The sequence below is a fragment of the Phyllostomus discolor genome, chromosome 14 (genome assembly GCF_004126475.2).
Source record: "Phyllostomus discolor isolate MPI-MPIP mPhyDis1 chromosome 14, mPhyDis1.pri.v3, whole genome shotgun sequence".
In the NCBI taxonomy this organism is placed as follows: Eukaryota; Metazoa; Chordata; class Mammalia; order Chiroptera; family Phyllostomidae; genus Phyllostomus; species Phyllostomus discolor.
The window spans coordinates 13,402,470-13,414,657 of record NC_040916.2 but is presented as its reverse complement, the minus strand read 5'-3'; the positions used below and the strand labels follow the sequence as shown (position 1 = coordinate 13,414,657).

Genomic DNA, 12,188 nt, shown 5'->3' with positions numbered 1-12,188 from the left:
TGCGCCGGCGAGTCAGCTGCTGGAAAGAGAAGCGGGAACTCAGGGATTACTGCAGACCCAGGGGCTGGCTGTATGTGGCCTGTTCTGTGCTGGAAAGCAGGATCCATATTAAGAAACTACTTCACTTTTGAGGGTAAATATAGGGAATATGGAACATTAGAGTGAGGAAAAGGCAGGCAGTTTTCATACTATATAACCCAGAAAAACATATTCTACCAGCAGCTCCAGAGCATGGACACTATTTTGACCGGGAAACTGATGAAGGTGTAATCTGCATAGAAATAATAGCCATTCTGGTAGATTAAGTCATGGCTGATTCTTTGGAACAAGATGTGATAGAAATACCTTAGAAAATTCTGACAATGAGAAGTGCTAATAGTTAACATCATACCATCTGATGTGGATACATATTTCTTGCATTGCAAATACAAACAGCAATTATTCTACTGAAGTTTTGCCTGTATCTTCTTATACTATTGTTCCTTTAACATGAAATTGACTTAGTTGCAAGAATCCTTCGCACCTAATCAAAGGCACAGTGTAGGATGCTGGTAAATAAACAATCATGTTTGTATTATGTTCATATGATGTCTGTAATATGAGACTAGGGGGAAAGAATGAGACAGAAAAGAGAAACTCATGCCGGTATTGGTGAGCAGAGTGATCTAATGTAGAAAAAAAATAGAAAACAATGCAATTTATGGGTGAATAGAAAATGAACCTTCTTTTACTTGGTTAAAATGCTTTAGGGTCACTGGGCCTAAAAATTGTTTCTTTTGCTTGATGTTCAGTCACTCAACGACTATGTATTAATTGGCCATGTGCACCTACATAGGAGCCGGGAATGTTACACAGAATAACACACACACACACAAAATCTGCCTTCATGGAGTTTATGTTTCAGTTAAGGGGGAAGAGAGATAGACAAAAACAATGAAAACTATATAGTAGATGTAGATGATAATAATCAAGAAAACAGGGTTTCTAGGGAAATAACACAGGGAAAACTTCACTGGGAAGATGACATTGAACTAAAGATCCAAAAGGGAAAGACATCAGAGACAGATCCAACCAAAATAACAGAAATGTAATAACTAGGGATATTAGTGATTGGATAATTATCAGCAATTATTTTTACTAGGCTTAACATAGACAAAGATCATGGCAATTTATTACGATAAAGTCACACTGGTGGCTTAGCCTCATTGTGATTTAGAAAGCTGCCTATATTTTCATCCTGATGAAGATGCACTATGGGAAGAGAAAAACAATCAAGCTTTAGAAGCTTAAGAAGTGTTGTAGGTGATTAAAGTAAATGTTTTATTTTAAAAATAGCTTTTTTCCTCCAGTAAAAATAATGATTCTTGATGAGGCAGAATGAAGATGGGGGATTGTCATTTATATAATTTTTAAATAGGGGCTATGGGTGACTTTTACCTTTCTTATAGTATCAATTTATATTTTTTTACATGAAAATGATAAAGTATCCTTGGTGAAAATAATTTCCAAAGACACATCTAACAAAGGGCTGCTATTCAAACTATTTTTTAAAAGATTTTATTTATTTATTTTTAGAGAGGAAAGGGAGAAAGAGAGAGAAACATCAATGTGCAGTAGCTGGGGGCCGTGGCCTGCAACCCAGGCACGTGCCCTGACTGGGAATCGAACCTGGGACACTTTGATTTGCAGCCCGCGCTCAACCCACTGAGCTACGCCAGCCAGGGCTTCAAACTATTTTTTGAAAAACCTCTTAAAGCCCAACAAGAAAACAAAGAACCTAATTTAAAAAATTGACCAAAGATTTTAACAGACAACTCACGGAAGAAGAAGATATTGCAGATGGCAAATAAGCACGTGAAAAGATGCTCCACATCATACATCACCAGGGAGTGAAAATTACAACAACAACGAGATACTACTACACACCTACTAAAACAGCCAAACTCCAGAACGTTGACAACATCTATGTTGCTGAGGATGTGGAGGCACAAACTCTCATCCACTGCTGGTGGGGATGCACAGTGGTACAGCCACTGTGGAAGACAGTTTGGCGGTTTGATTTACTAAAACTAAACATACTCTTATCACACAATCCAGCAGTGATTCTCCTCGATACTTACCCAGAGTAGCTGGAAACTCTCTTCCCACAAAATCTGGCACACAGATGTTCACGGCAGCTTTATTCACAATTGCCAGAATTTTGTAGCAACCAAGATGTCCTTCAGTAGGCGAATAGATAAACAAACTGTGGTACATTCGGAAACAGAATTTACTCACTGCTAAAAGGAAATGAGTTATCAAGCCGTAAAAAGACATGGGGAAAACTTAAAATGCATATTACTAAGTGGAAGGAGATTATCTGAAAAGGCTACATACATACTGTATAAGTACAACTACATCACATGTTGGAAAAGATGAAACTATGGACTCAGGGGAAAGCTGCGTGGTTGCCAGAGATTGGGGGGCAGGGTGGGGTGACTAGGAAGAGCGCACGGGATTTTTAGGGCAGTGCAAACACTTTTGTGACATAATAATACTGGTGACATGCCATTATATGTTGTCAAAACCTATAGGGTATTCTACACCAAGTGAACCCTAAGGCCCACTGAGGACTTTGGATGATTGTGTCAGTGTAGGCCCGCCAGTTGTGACATGTGTATCACTCTGATGGAGGACATCGATGATGGAGGAAGTTGATAATGGGGGAGGGTAATAATTGTAGAGGAAAACCAAAGTATAGAGAAGTTTTCTTTTCCATGAAAATATTTCTTAACTGCTTCCAAACTAAACTGATTCCTTAGTATGAGCAAACATTTCTTTTAAAATGTCAGCATTGAAGTTGAAATTCAACATGAATACATTTAAAAAATTTTTAAAGAGCTATGGTGAAAAACATTTCTCTCTTACTGTGAATTTGTATAATACTGACCCAACTGAGAAAATTAACAATGGCATATGGCTTTTTAATTATAAATAGTACAATTTTTTAAATTTTCCGTAATTTCACTGAACTTCTCATAAAACACTTGGCAAATGCCAAAACGCCTGGAGTTTCCTAATAATTACTCATATGATAAATTTGAACAAATAAATATAAAAATTAAACAGTACTTTCAAAATATGTTTGTTCTTTCCCTAAGTTCTATGTGTGCACCAACACGTATAAACAATTAGGAGCTCAGTGTATCTGGTCCCCTTGGGTAGATTTTTATGTCCTAAGATTCATACCCATCATCACGGAACTCTTGGAACCACATCCAAGGGAAACTTGACAATGATTGTTTATTTTGTAGGTTTTAACGAAGCCAGAGTGCCAGAGAAGAGCTTTGAAGTGTGAAGAGATTTCCTGTAATTGAAACCAAGATGTCATTCATAGATCCTTATCAGCACATTATAGTAAGTCATGTACTGTTTGTAATTCCTTGTGGGAGGAAGGCCGGTGCATTTCTGTGCATGGGCACTGCTGGTGTTGCTTGTAAAGTAAAACTCTATGACGAAGTCTGAACTTTTACAATGCATAATAAAATGAACCCATTCCTTTGTTTAATTACTGCAAGTTTCCAGAAATGAGGTACTCAAAGGGAAAAAAAAATGCCAAAACGTCTGCAAAGGTATTGAACTTCTGTGGAACTAAAAAAAAATATGGTTATCACCTAGCCGTTATCAGCCTGCATGTCCTTCACACAGATTGGTGAAGAGGAGATAAAAGAACTATTGAGTTGAAGGTTATATCTTGGTATGCACGTCAGGGTAACTGATTCTGTCAACTTTCCCTTAGTTGGAGATACTTAAACAAACTTTTCTATGGGTGGTTAACTTTTGCTAAAGAGTTGGGTGGAACCTAATCAGCAAAACAAACAAATGAACAAAATAGAACCAGAGACGTGGAAATAAAGAAGGCAGTGACCAGAGGGGAGGAGGGAGGAAGGTACCAGGGAAAGAAGGGGAAGGGCAAGGAAAGGAACAGGAATAGAGGACTCCTGGGCACAGGCGATGCCGGGGATTGCCTGCAGGAGTTGGGGGTATAGCGCTGGGCTGAGCAATGGGGAAAAAGGTGGGACAACTATAACTGGACAACAAAGGAGTTTATTATCACCAAACCGTTATTATATGAAATGTTAAAAGGACTTATCTGAGAAAAGGAAGAAGATCAAAACTATGAACAGTAAAATGACAACGAACCCACAACTATCGACAACTGAACCTAAAAACAAAACAAAACAAAACAAAAAACAAACTAAGCAAACAACTAGAACAGGAAAAGAATCACAGAGATGGAGATCACATGGAGGGTTATCAGTGGGGAGGGGGAAGGAGGAGAGTGGGGAGAAAGGTATAGGGAGTAAGAAGAATCAATGGTAGGTACAAAATAGACAGGGGGAGGGTAAAAATAGCACAGGAAATGGAGAAGCCAAGGAACTACATGTACGACCCATGGACCTGAACTAAGAGGGGAGGGATGCTCGTGGGAGCTAGTGGGACGAGGGGTGCAGGGCAAAGGGGAATAAAGGGGGTAAAAAATAGTACAACTGTAATAGCATAGTCAATATATTTTTAAAAAAAGGAAAAAAGGGAAAAATAAATAGAACCAAAAAAAAAAGAGTAGTTCAAATTTTAAGTTTTAATTTTTCAAACTCCATTGGAAATAGGAATTTTCTCTTCTGATAAATAAAAAGAAGAGGAGAAATTTCTTTGCTGAATTTAACACTAGAGATCCAGACAGGTCTATTGGGAGCAGAAATGGTTTTTATGGATATGAAGAAGTAATCTACCGTCTCTTTTTTACTTAAAATGAAAAACTGTTCTTTGACCCCACGTTCCTCTCTAGGCACTATCCTCTTTCTCCCCCCGCTTGGATAGCAAGGGTTGCTGTGTTAGGATTCTCTGCAGTGCCTTCTTCCCTGCCGTTCACAGCTTGAATCACCGAAAACTGGTCTCATTTCTTCCCCCTCACAGAAAGGTCTCATTCAGAGCCTCTTTGGTGTTGAGTCCAAAGGAATCTTTAGTTCCCACATCCCACCCCCACCCCTACATCTGCTGCTCATTCACTGATTCATTTCTCTCTGGTTCTGCCAGCTGTAGTTTCTTATTTATTTTTTGCTGTTGATTCCTTCTCAGCTTTCTTTGGAAGCTTCTCTTTCTGTTAGACTTTTTAATATTGAAGTATGACATACATAAAGACATTAAATTTTAACTGCTTAGCTTGCTGATGTTTTATCATATGTATTGCACACATGAAACTATCATCCAGATAAAAAATACAACATTGTAAGTATCTCCTGAAAGTTGCTCCTGTCCCTTCCCCTCAATCAACTCCACTAAGGTAACCACTGTTTGACTTCTATTACTATAGAGAAGTTTTGCCTGTTCTTGACCTTCATATAGATGTTCGCATTCAACATTACATCTGTGAGATTCATTCATGTTGTTGTTAGTAGCAGGATCTTACACTTTACATTGCCACATTGTACTTTATTATCTGAATATAACGCAAACTGTTCGTCTCATCTGCTGATAGCTGTCCGTTCCGCGCTGAATGGCAGTGGTGCCTCGCTCTGCGCCAGGCAGCCATACGCGTGAGTGACTTGGTTTCTATTCTGTTGTTAGCCTATGGTCTGTGTTTGCCCCGTACCGACCTGTCTCCATTTCTCTGGCTTTGAAATGTGCCTTTACCTGTGGTAATGGAAATCCTCCAGCTTTTCCTTCTTCAAGGTTGTGTTGGTCATTTTCTGTCCTCTGCATTTACATATACATTTTGGAATCAGTTTGTCAATTTACACACACACACACACACACACACACAGCTGAGATTTTTATTGGTACTGTCATTAGTCTATCGATCAATTAGGGGAGAGATGACATGTTAACAATATTGAATCTTCCAATTCATTAGCAACCCATAAATCTAATTCCAAACTAATGTTATAGATCATCTTTAATTTTCCCAGTAGTATATTGTAGTTTTCAATGAGACATCTATCTTTTTATAGTTGTATTTTTTAAAGATTTTATTTATTTTACTTTTTAGAGAGAGAGGAAGGGAGGGAGAGAAACATCAATGTGTGAGAGATACATTGATCAGTTGCTTCTCACACACCCCCAACTGGGGACCTGGCCCACAACCCAGGCATGTGTCCTGACTGGGAATCGAACCAGTGACCTTCCAGTTCCCAGGCCAGAACTTAATCCATTAAGTCACACTAGCGAGGGCTAGATGTATTTCTTGATAGTTGATGTTTTCATGTCACTGTAAAGGTAATTATAAGTTTCATTTTCTGATTAGTTGTTGCATTTATATGGAAATTGATTTTTTTGTAGATCTGTTACAGAACAACAAGGGGGGCCTGGGACAATATACTATTACCCAAAAGGAACCCCCCAGATTCATTATGTCCACCACCAGAGGAAAGACATCTCTCAATGCCAGAGATTCGTGAAAAGGAAAGGGAATGTTTATTTAATGCTATACAGACTTAAAGTAGTGACCTAATGTCTTCATCAAAATCCCAAAGTCCCTTAAAACACCCACAAACACACACAGTCCTTCCCCCCCTTTGCCCAGTCTGGGGTACCGTATCTCAGGAAAGGAAATAGAAGTCCATGGCTCAGGCAGTCCTCTGGTTCTTCCCAGTAATCCATCTCAGCTGGTAGGCCTTTCTCGGTCCCCGGTACCATCAGCTGTGTCGCTGGGATCTCTGCTAAAGCCGGATGGTGGTTCCCCCTTCTAAAGCTGCGGGGGTGCCCACTGTGGCATAGCTGTGTGGTTCTCTCTCCCAGGGACACAGTAGTCCCCTCTGCCAAAGACCAAGTGGTTCTCTCACATGTCCACAGCTGCGTGGCTCTCCTTTCTATTGCCACAGCCGCAGGGTTCTCCGCAGTGCCACAGCTGAGTGGTCCTCTCTGTACAATGGCTGAGGGAGCCTCCACTCTGCCAAAGCCGCGTGGTTCCTCCCCACAATGGCTGCCGCGTCTGGGTTTAAATCCCCACACCAGTCTTCCTCTGCAGCCCCATTTCCAACTCCTCCCACAATTGGCTACACTTGCCAACACTCTCATATCCTTCCAGCTTTACTGGGCTACAGTGGTGAATCTGGGCAGGTGTGGCCCCATGTCATGGAGCCAATCTTTCCAAGCTCCAATGTAGGTGCTGTAACTTGGGGGACCTGTCCCCCCAGTTAAGTCTTGGTGGGGAATTTACTTCCATTCCCCTGGCTCAACACGTGGCCATAGCTATTTAACATATCTATGCAACCAGTTAAAGGTTATAGATATGTTAAATGACCACACCAGAGGTTAGCTGCAAGGCTGTTGCTATGTGAAACAGCTCTCAATGGCCCTGCTCCATGTGTCCCTTCCCCCAACCCACACCTGTAGGGGGGGAGGTGAGGACATCCTAATATTTCCTGGACACCTTGAGTTCTGGACCCCCTTCCAAATCCCTATTTGGGGTCCCCCTTCTTGGCTGCACCCTGTTACAGATCCAGTGAGCTTACTACATTTCTTTACAATTCTAATAGTTTGGGGATTCTTTTGGGTTTTCAACTTACACATTCCTCATATCTGTAAATAATGCCAGCCTTCTTTCTTTTTAATCTTTAAATATTTATTTTCTTTCTAGTTGAATTAATTTTTGACCCCCTACTTTAGGAATAGCCCATTAGTTTGGAAATGTCATATTTTCATAATTGCTTAATTAAAAATATTTTCTAACTTTTATTGATTTGTTCTTTGACATGTGGGTTACTCAGACTTGTGTTTCTCAATTTTCAAACATTTGATAAACCTGTGTAGTTGTCTTTGTCATTGATTCCTAATCGAGTTCCACTGCGTTCAGACAACTTACTGTGCATGCATGATTCTGTTGGTAATAGGTTCATACATGGTTGTGACTCAGCATCTTGTCTATCTTGGTGCAACCTTCCTATACAACAATATAATCCATATTCAGTGTTGTTTTGTGAATTTTGAAGATAGGTTATTAGTGCATATAACTTCTGAATTGTATGTATTTCTATTTCATTGGTGTTTTATCATTATGATAGGCCCTTTGTATCTCTAGCAGTGACTTTGTTTTAACTTTTATTTTGTCTTTTATTAATATAACCCCTTCTAGTTTCTCTGATTACTATATGCATCCTTTTATATGCAATTTATATTTTTCCTTCTCTTTAAAGTGTTCTTATGAAAAGCAAGTAGTGAGTTTAAAATGACATAACTATTGTATTCTGAAACAGTATCCAACTTTCACAATTATCATTTTTCTACAGAGGAATTTAAACAGTGAAAGTATATTCTTTTCCATTGTTTTTCCTTACTAATTAAGTTCTATATCTCATGTGCAGATTAATTTTTCTCACTGCACCGCCTTCAGAGAGCTATGCAGAAGCCACGTATCTATATCACATTTTCTTTACCTTCCCCAGCACCGGAGTGGAGCACTGAACCAGTATTTCAATTTACAGCTCTTTTCAATGCAGAGATCCTAAGAGCTTTATAGGTTTGCTTATTCTGCTTATTCTTGCTGTGCATCTGTGAAAAACTGTCCTTGTGTGTGTGTGTATAAATTTTTTAAGGGGCAACATTCCCTGCTATAGTTTTCACAGAAAGGTACTTTTCAAAATATACATGCAAGCACACCCAACCGAGAACAATTTTAGTATAGGGAAAAGATGGGGAAAACGAAACCAGCTAGTTAGGAATGAACGGTGCCAGATGGACCAACACAGTCTGGCCTGTCTCAGGGCACAGAAATTGGACTCATGTTCACACATGTGATGATGCATCCCACTTTGGAGAATCCCGTGGGCTAATAACGCAGCAGGTTCAGCCAGCATGTTCTCTGGCTCCCAATGGTGCTGGCTTTTAAGGAAGTGGTGAAAAATGGAGTGATAGCCATATGGCAGAATTCAGTTTCCATATGTCTAGAGTTGTTGTGAGGTGCTCTCCAACCTGAAGAGTATTTGTGTCTCCAGAACTTACTGAGGTTTTTCGGGGTCAGGGAGACATCAATTTTACAAGGATAGATCAAGTATAAAACACTTAATAAAAATTTCCATCATTTTACTCTGAAAACATGAGTCATTTTCTTGGAGTGAAAAAAAATCCACATGTCTTCCTACCACTAATTAGCCACAGGGGGGCATAGCCCACATCCATAGAAAGAAGGGCTGTCTTCGCCTTAGAGCCAGCCAGCCACGTGGGTCCCAGCACGACCACTTGCTAAAATACAGAGAACTTGGAAAAATGTCATTGTAAGATGACTGGAAAATTTACCCCCAAAGCATAAAGATATTATTCTAGATGATTACGGTAACACGGGAGGGAAAAAAACAGCACTGGATACGTAATCAAAGAACTAGTGTTCTAGGGGGAGTTTCAGGCTCTGGCTACGTGCTCACGAGCACTTACGCTCTGAGCCTTAGCTGCTTCACGTGGCAAGCACGGTGAACAGTACCCACTGTGTCTGTGTCATGGGGCTTTTACAAAAATAAGCTGTTGTGTGTACAGAAGTATTCCTGAGAGACTTAATAAGGTGAGGCATTCCCAGGAAGCTTCCGGAGATGAGGCGCGGCTGCTGGGACATCAGGAGTAAAGGCGACAGAACTGCTGTTACGACAGCACAGTCCACAAACAGATAATGAGTTTTATGGCCAATAGTATATATTTTTTTGTAAGTACTAACACGTGCTAGAAAAATGAGGACGAGAGCAGGTAAGCAATAATCTTTACCCCTTCCCCGATACCCGTCAGTCCCTGCCACAAGGCTCTAACCTGGGGCCAAAGTCCACGCATTTCAAGGATTGCCCACGCGTCTGCTTCTTTTCCACAAAACATAGGTCAGAAATCGCTAGAAAGCCACCAGGTTTACCTCTCCATGCTTAAATTTCTGTTTGGTTCTTTAGAAAATCTTCTCAGCCCTGGATGGTGTAGCTCAGTGGATTGAGCGTGGGCCTGTGAACCAGAGCGTCACAGTTTGATTCCCAGTCGGCCTGGGTTGCAGGCCGGATCCCCAGCTGGGGGAGCGGGAGAGGCAACCACACATTGATATTTCTCTCCCTCTCTCCTTCCCTTCCCCTCTAAAAATAAATAAATAAAACCTTTTAAGAAAATAAAAAATAAATAAAAAATCTTCTCAGCCATTTTTTTAAAAACAATTTCTAGTCCCACGTGGTCACACTTGAGCTTGACTTCTGTTTCCTAGCACTCCAGTGTGGCCGTTTTGTGGATGGGTCTGTTTGCATGCCTGTTAATTCGCTGTGCTGGTTTGTTGTCTTGGGGCCATCCCTTTTTCATTTCCTAATTATCTTTGATTTTGCTGGATTCTTCTGAACATGATCATGAAAAATTATCTGCACAAATAATTCTTCGGAGAGAGATTTATTTGCTTCTCTCAGGCTCCTAGGGAAGCTGGTTGTCTGGGGCAAAGGTCGCTCCAGTTTTAGGTGGGTCGTTTTCTGGGCTCCCTGGACGGCACTGAAATGGGCTGCCTTCCCAGGGACGGGCTGTTTGTACGCATTCCTGTGGGACTTCTGTGGCGTTTTCAACTTGAAACGAGGGGGTGTCTCACTAGGGTCCTCATCTTCAGAAGGCTCGCCTCCTTCATGGTTGCTCAGTCTCTGAGTCTCCTTTTCTCTGAACCCCCAAATGCCCCTTGGCAAAACAGCACTCGCCTTTCTGAGTTTCTGTGTGCTTCTTGATGGCTGATCTCTGTCCTGGTGGTGACGGCCTTCCTATCTTGTTAGTTTTTTGTTACTGGATTAGTTAGTGTCCTTCAGAAAAACAGAATTAATGGGAGATAGACAGATAGATAATGTACATACATATATACATACATACATATATAAGGTCTTAATTAATTAAAGTTGCTATAACAAAATACCACAGATTGGATAGCTTAAAAAAACAGCATAAATTTATTGCTCATGGTTCTGGAGGCTGGGAAGTCCAAGATCAAAGCATTAGCGTAATTGCATTCGGTGCGACCCCTCTTCCTGGTTCACAGCCGCTGTGTCCTGACAAGCTAGGAATATCTCTGGATTCTCTTTTATAAAATATTTTATTTACTTATTTTTAGAGAGAGGGGAAGGGAAGGAGAAAGAGAGGGAGAGAAACATCAATGTGTGGTTGCCTCTTGTGCGCCTCCTACTGGGGGCCCAACCTGGTCTGCAACCCAGGCATTCCATACCTGGGAATGGAACTGGTGACTCTTTGGTTCTCAGGCTGGCGCTCAATCCACTGAGACACACCTGCCAGGGCTGGATTCTCTTTCACAAAGTCGCTAATTCATTCATGAGGGTTCCTTGCACCTTCAGTACCATTGCTAATAATGACTTTTGTCTGTGCCTTTTAGTTACGAATCTTTCACTTATTGCTCAATGAAAAGAACAAGTAAGACAGAGAGAAGGTTTTTAAGAAGTCCCTTAAAGTAAGAATGAATTATTCAAGATGGCATCTGCAACTATACCTGTATTTCCAAGTCTGTTGGATCCACTAAACATTCACCTCTGAACATCATCAATGCAAAGACACCTTTTAAGAGGTTTAGATTTGAACGACCATGACATGTCACCTAGGTCAGTAATTCTAAACCAAAAGTATCTCTGTCACCCAAAGGGTCTTTAAGAATGTGTGAGGACAGCTTTTCAAGTGCACGTGCTACTTCATGTGTTGTGAGAAGCCCTTTGTGGGGCTGGGAAGGTATGTCTACCCCTCACCGTCCTTCACTTGGCCATAATTATTCCTGGCAGAGTGGAGATTTCCTCAGGAGTACTGAAGTAGGAGAAATAGCTGATGTTCAAACTTATTTGCATGGCACTATGGCTGCCTAATTACTAACTGGCTAGAATCTGTATCTCACTTAAAATTTAGGTGCTAAAATTTAGCATGATTGTTTTATTATAGGTACCTTGAAGATAAACTGTCATTGTAAGTTCATGATGAACCATTAAATCAGTATTTTACACCCACATTGTCATCATCAAATATGATTTTATATTGGTTTTATTGCCAGAGCCACACCAGTAATCCTGATTAAAATAGGATTTAAAGTCTTCTAAGGCTGACGGTGACCGGAGGGGAGAGAAGAGGGAATTTAAGGGGACAGTGGGAAGGGTTCACAGGAACAAACTTAAAGGACACATGGTCATAAACTAAGGGGAGGGTGGTAATGGGAGGGAAGTGGGGAGGGT

The 12,188-nt window shown here is 40.7% G+C and overlaps 1 protein-coding gene across 1 annotated transcript in view; it reads left to right on the top strand.

The window, feature by feature from the left end:
* The window catches only part of PLA2G4A (phospholipase A2 group IVA), a 149,830-nt gene that overhangs the window by 25,120 nt on the left and 112,522 nt on the right, over positions 1-12,188 (top strand). Inside the window, exon 2 of the mRNA XM_028530942.2 lies at positions 3,294-3,396. Coding sequence (XP_028386743.1) covers positions 3,364-3,396 — 33 coding nt within the window. The 5' untranslated portion in view covers positions 3,294-3,363. The remainder of the gene's footprint in view (positions 1-3,293; positions 3,397-12,188) is intronic.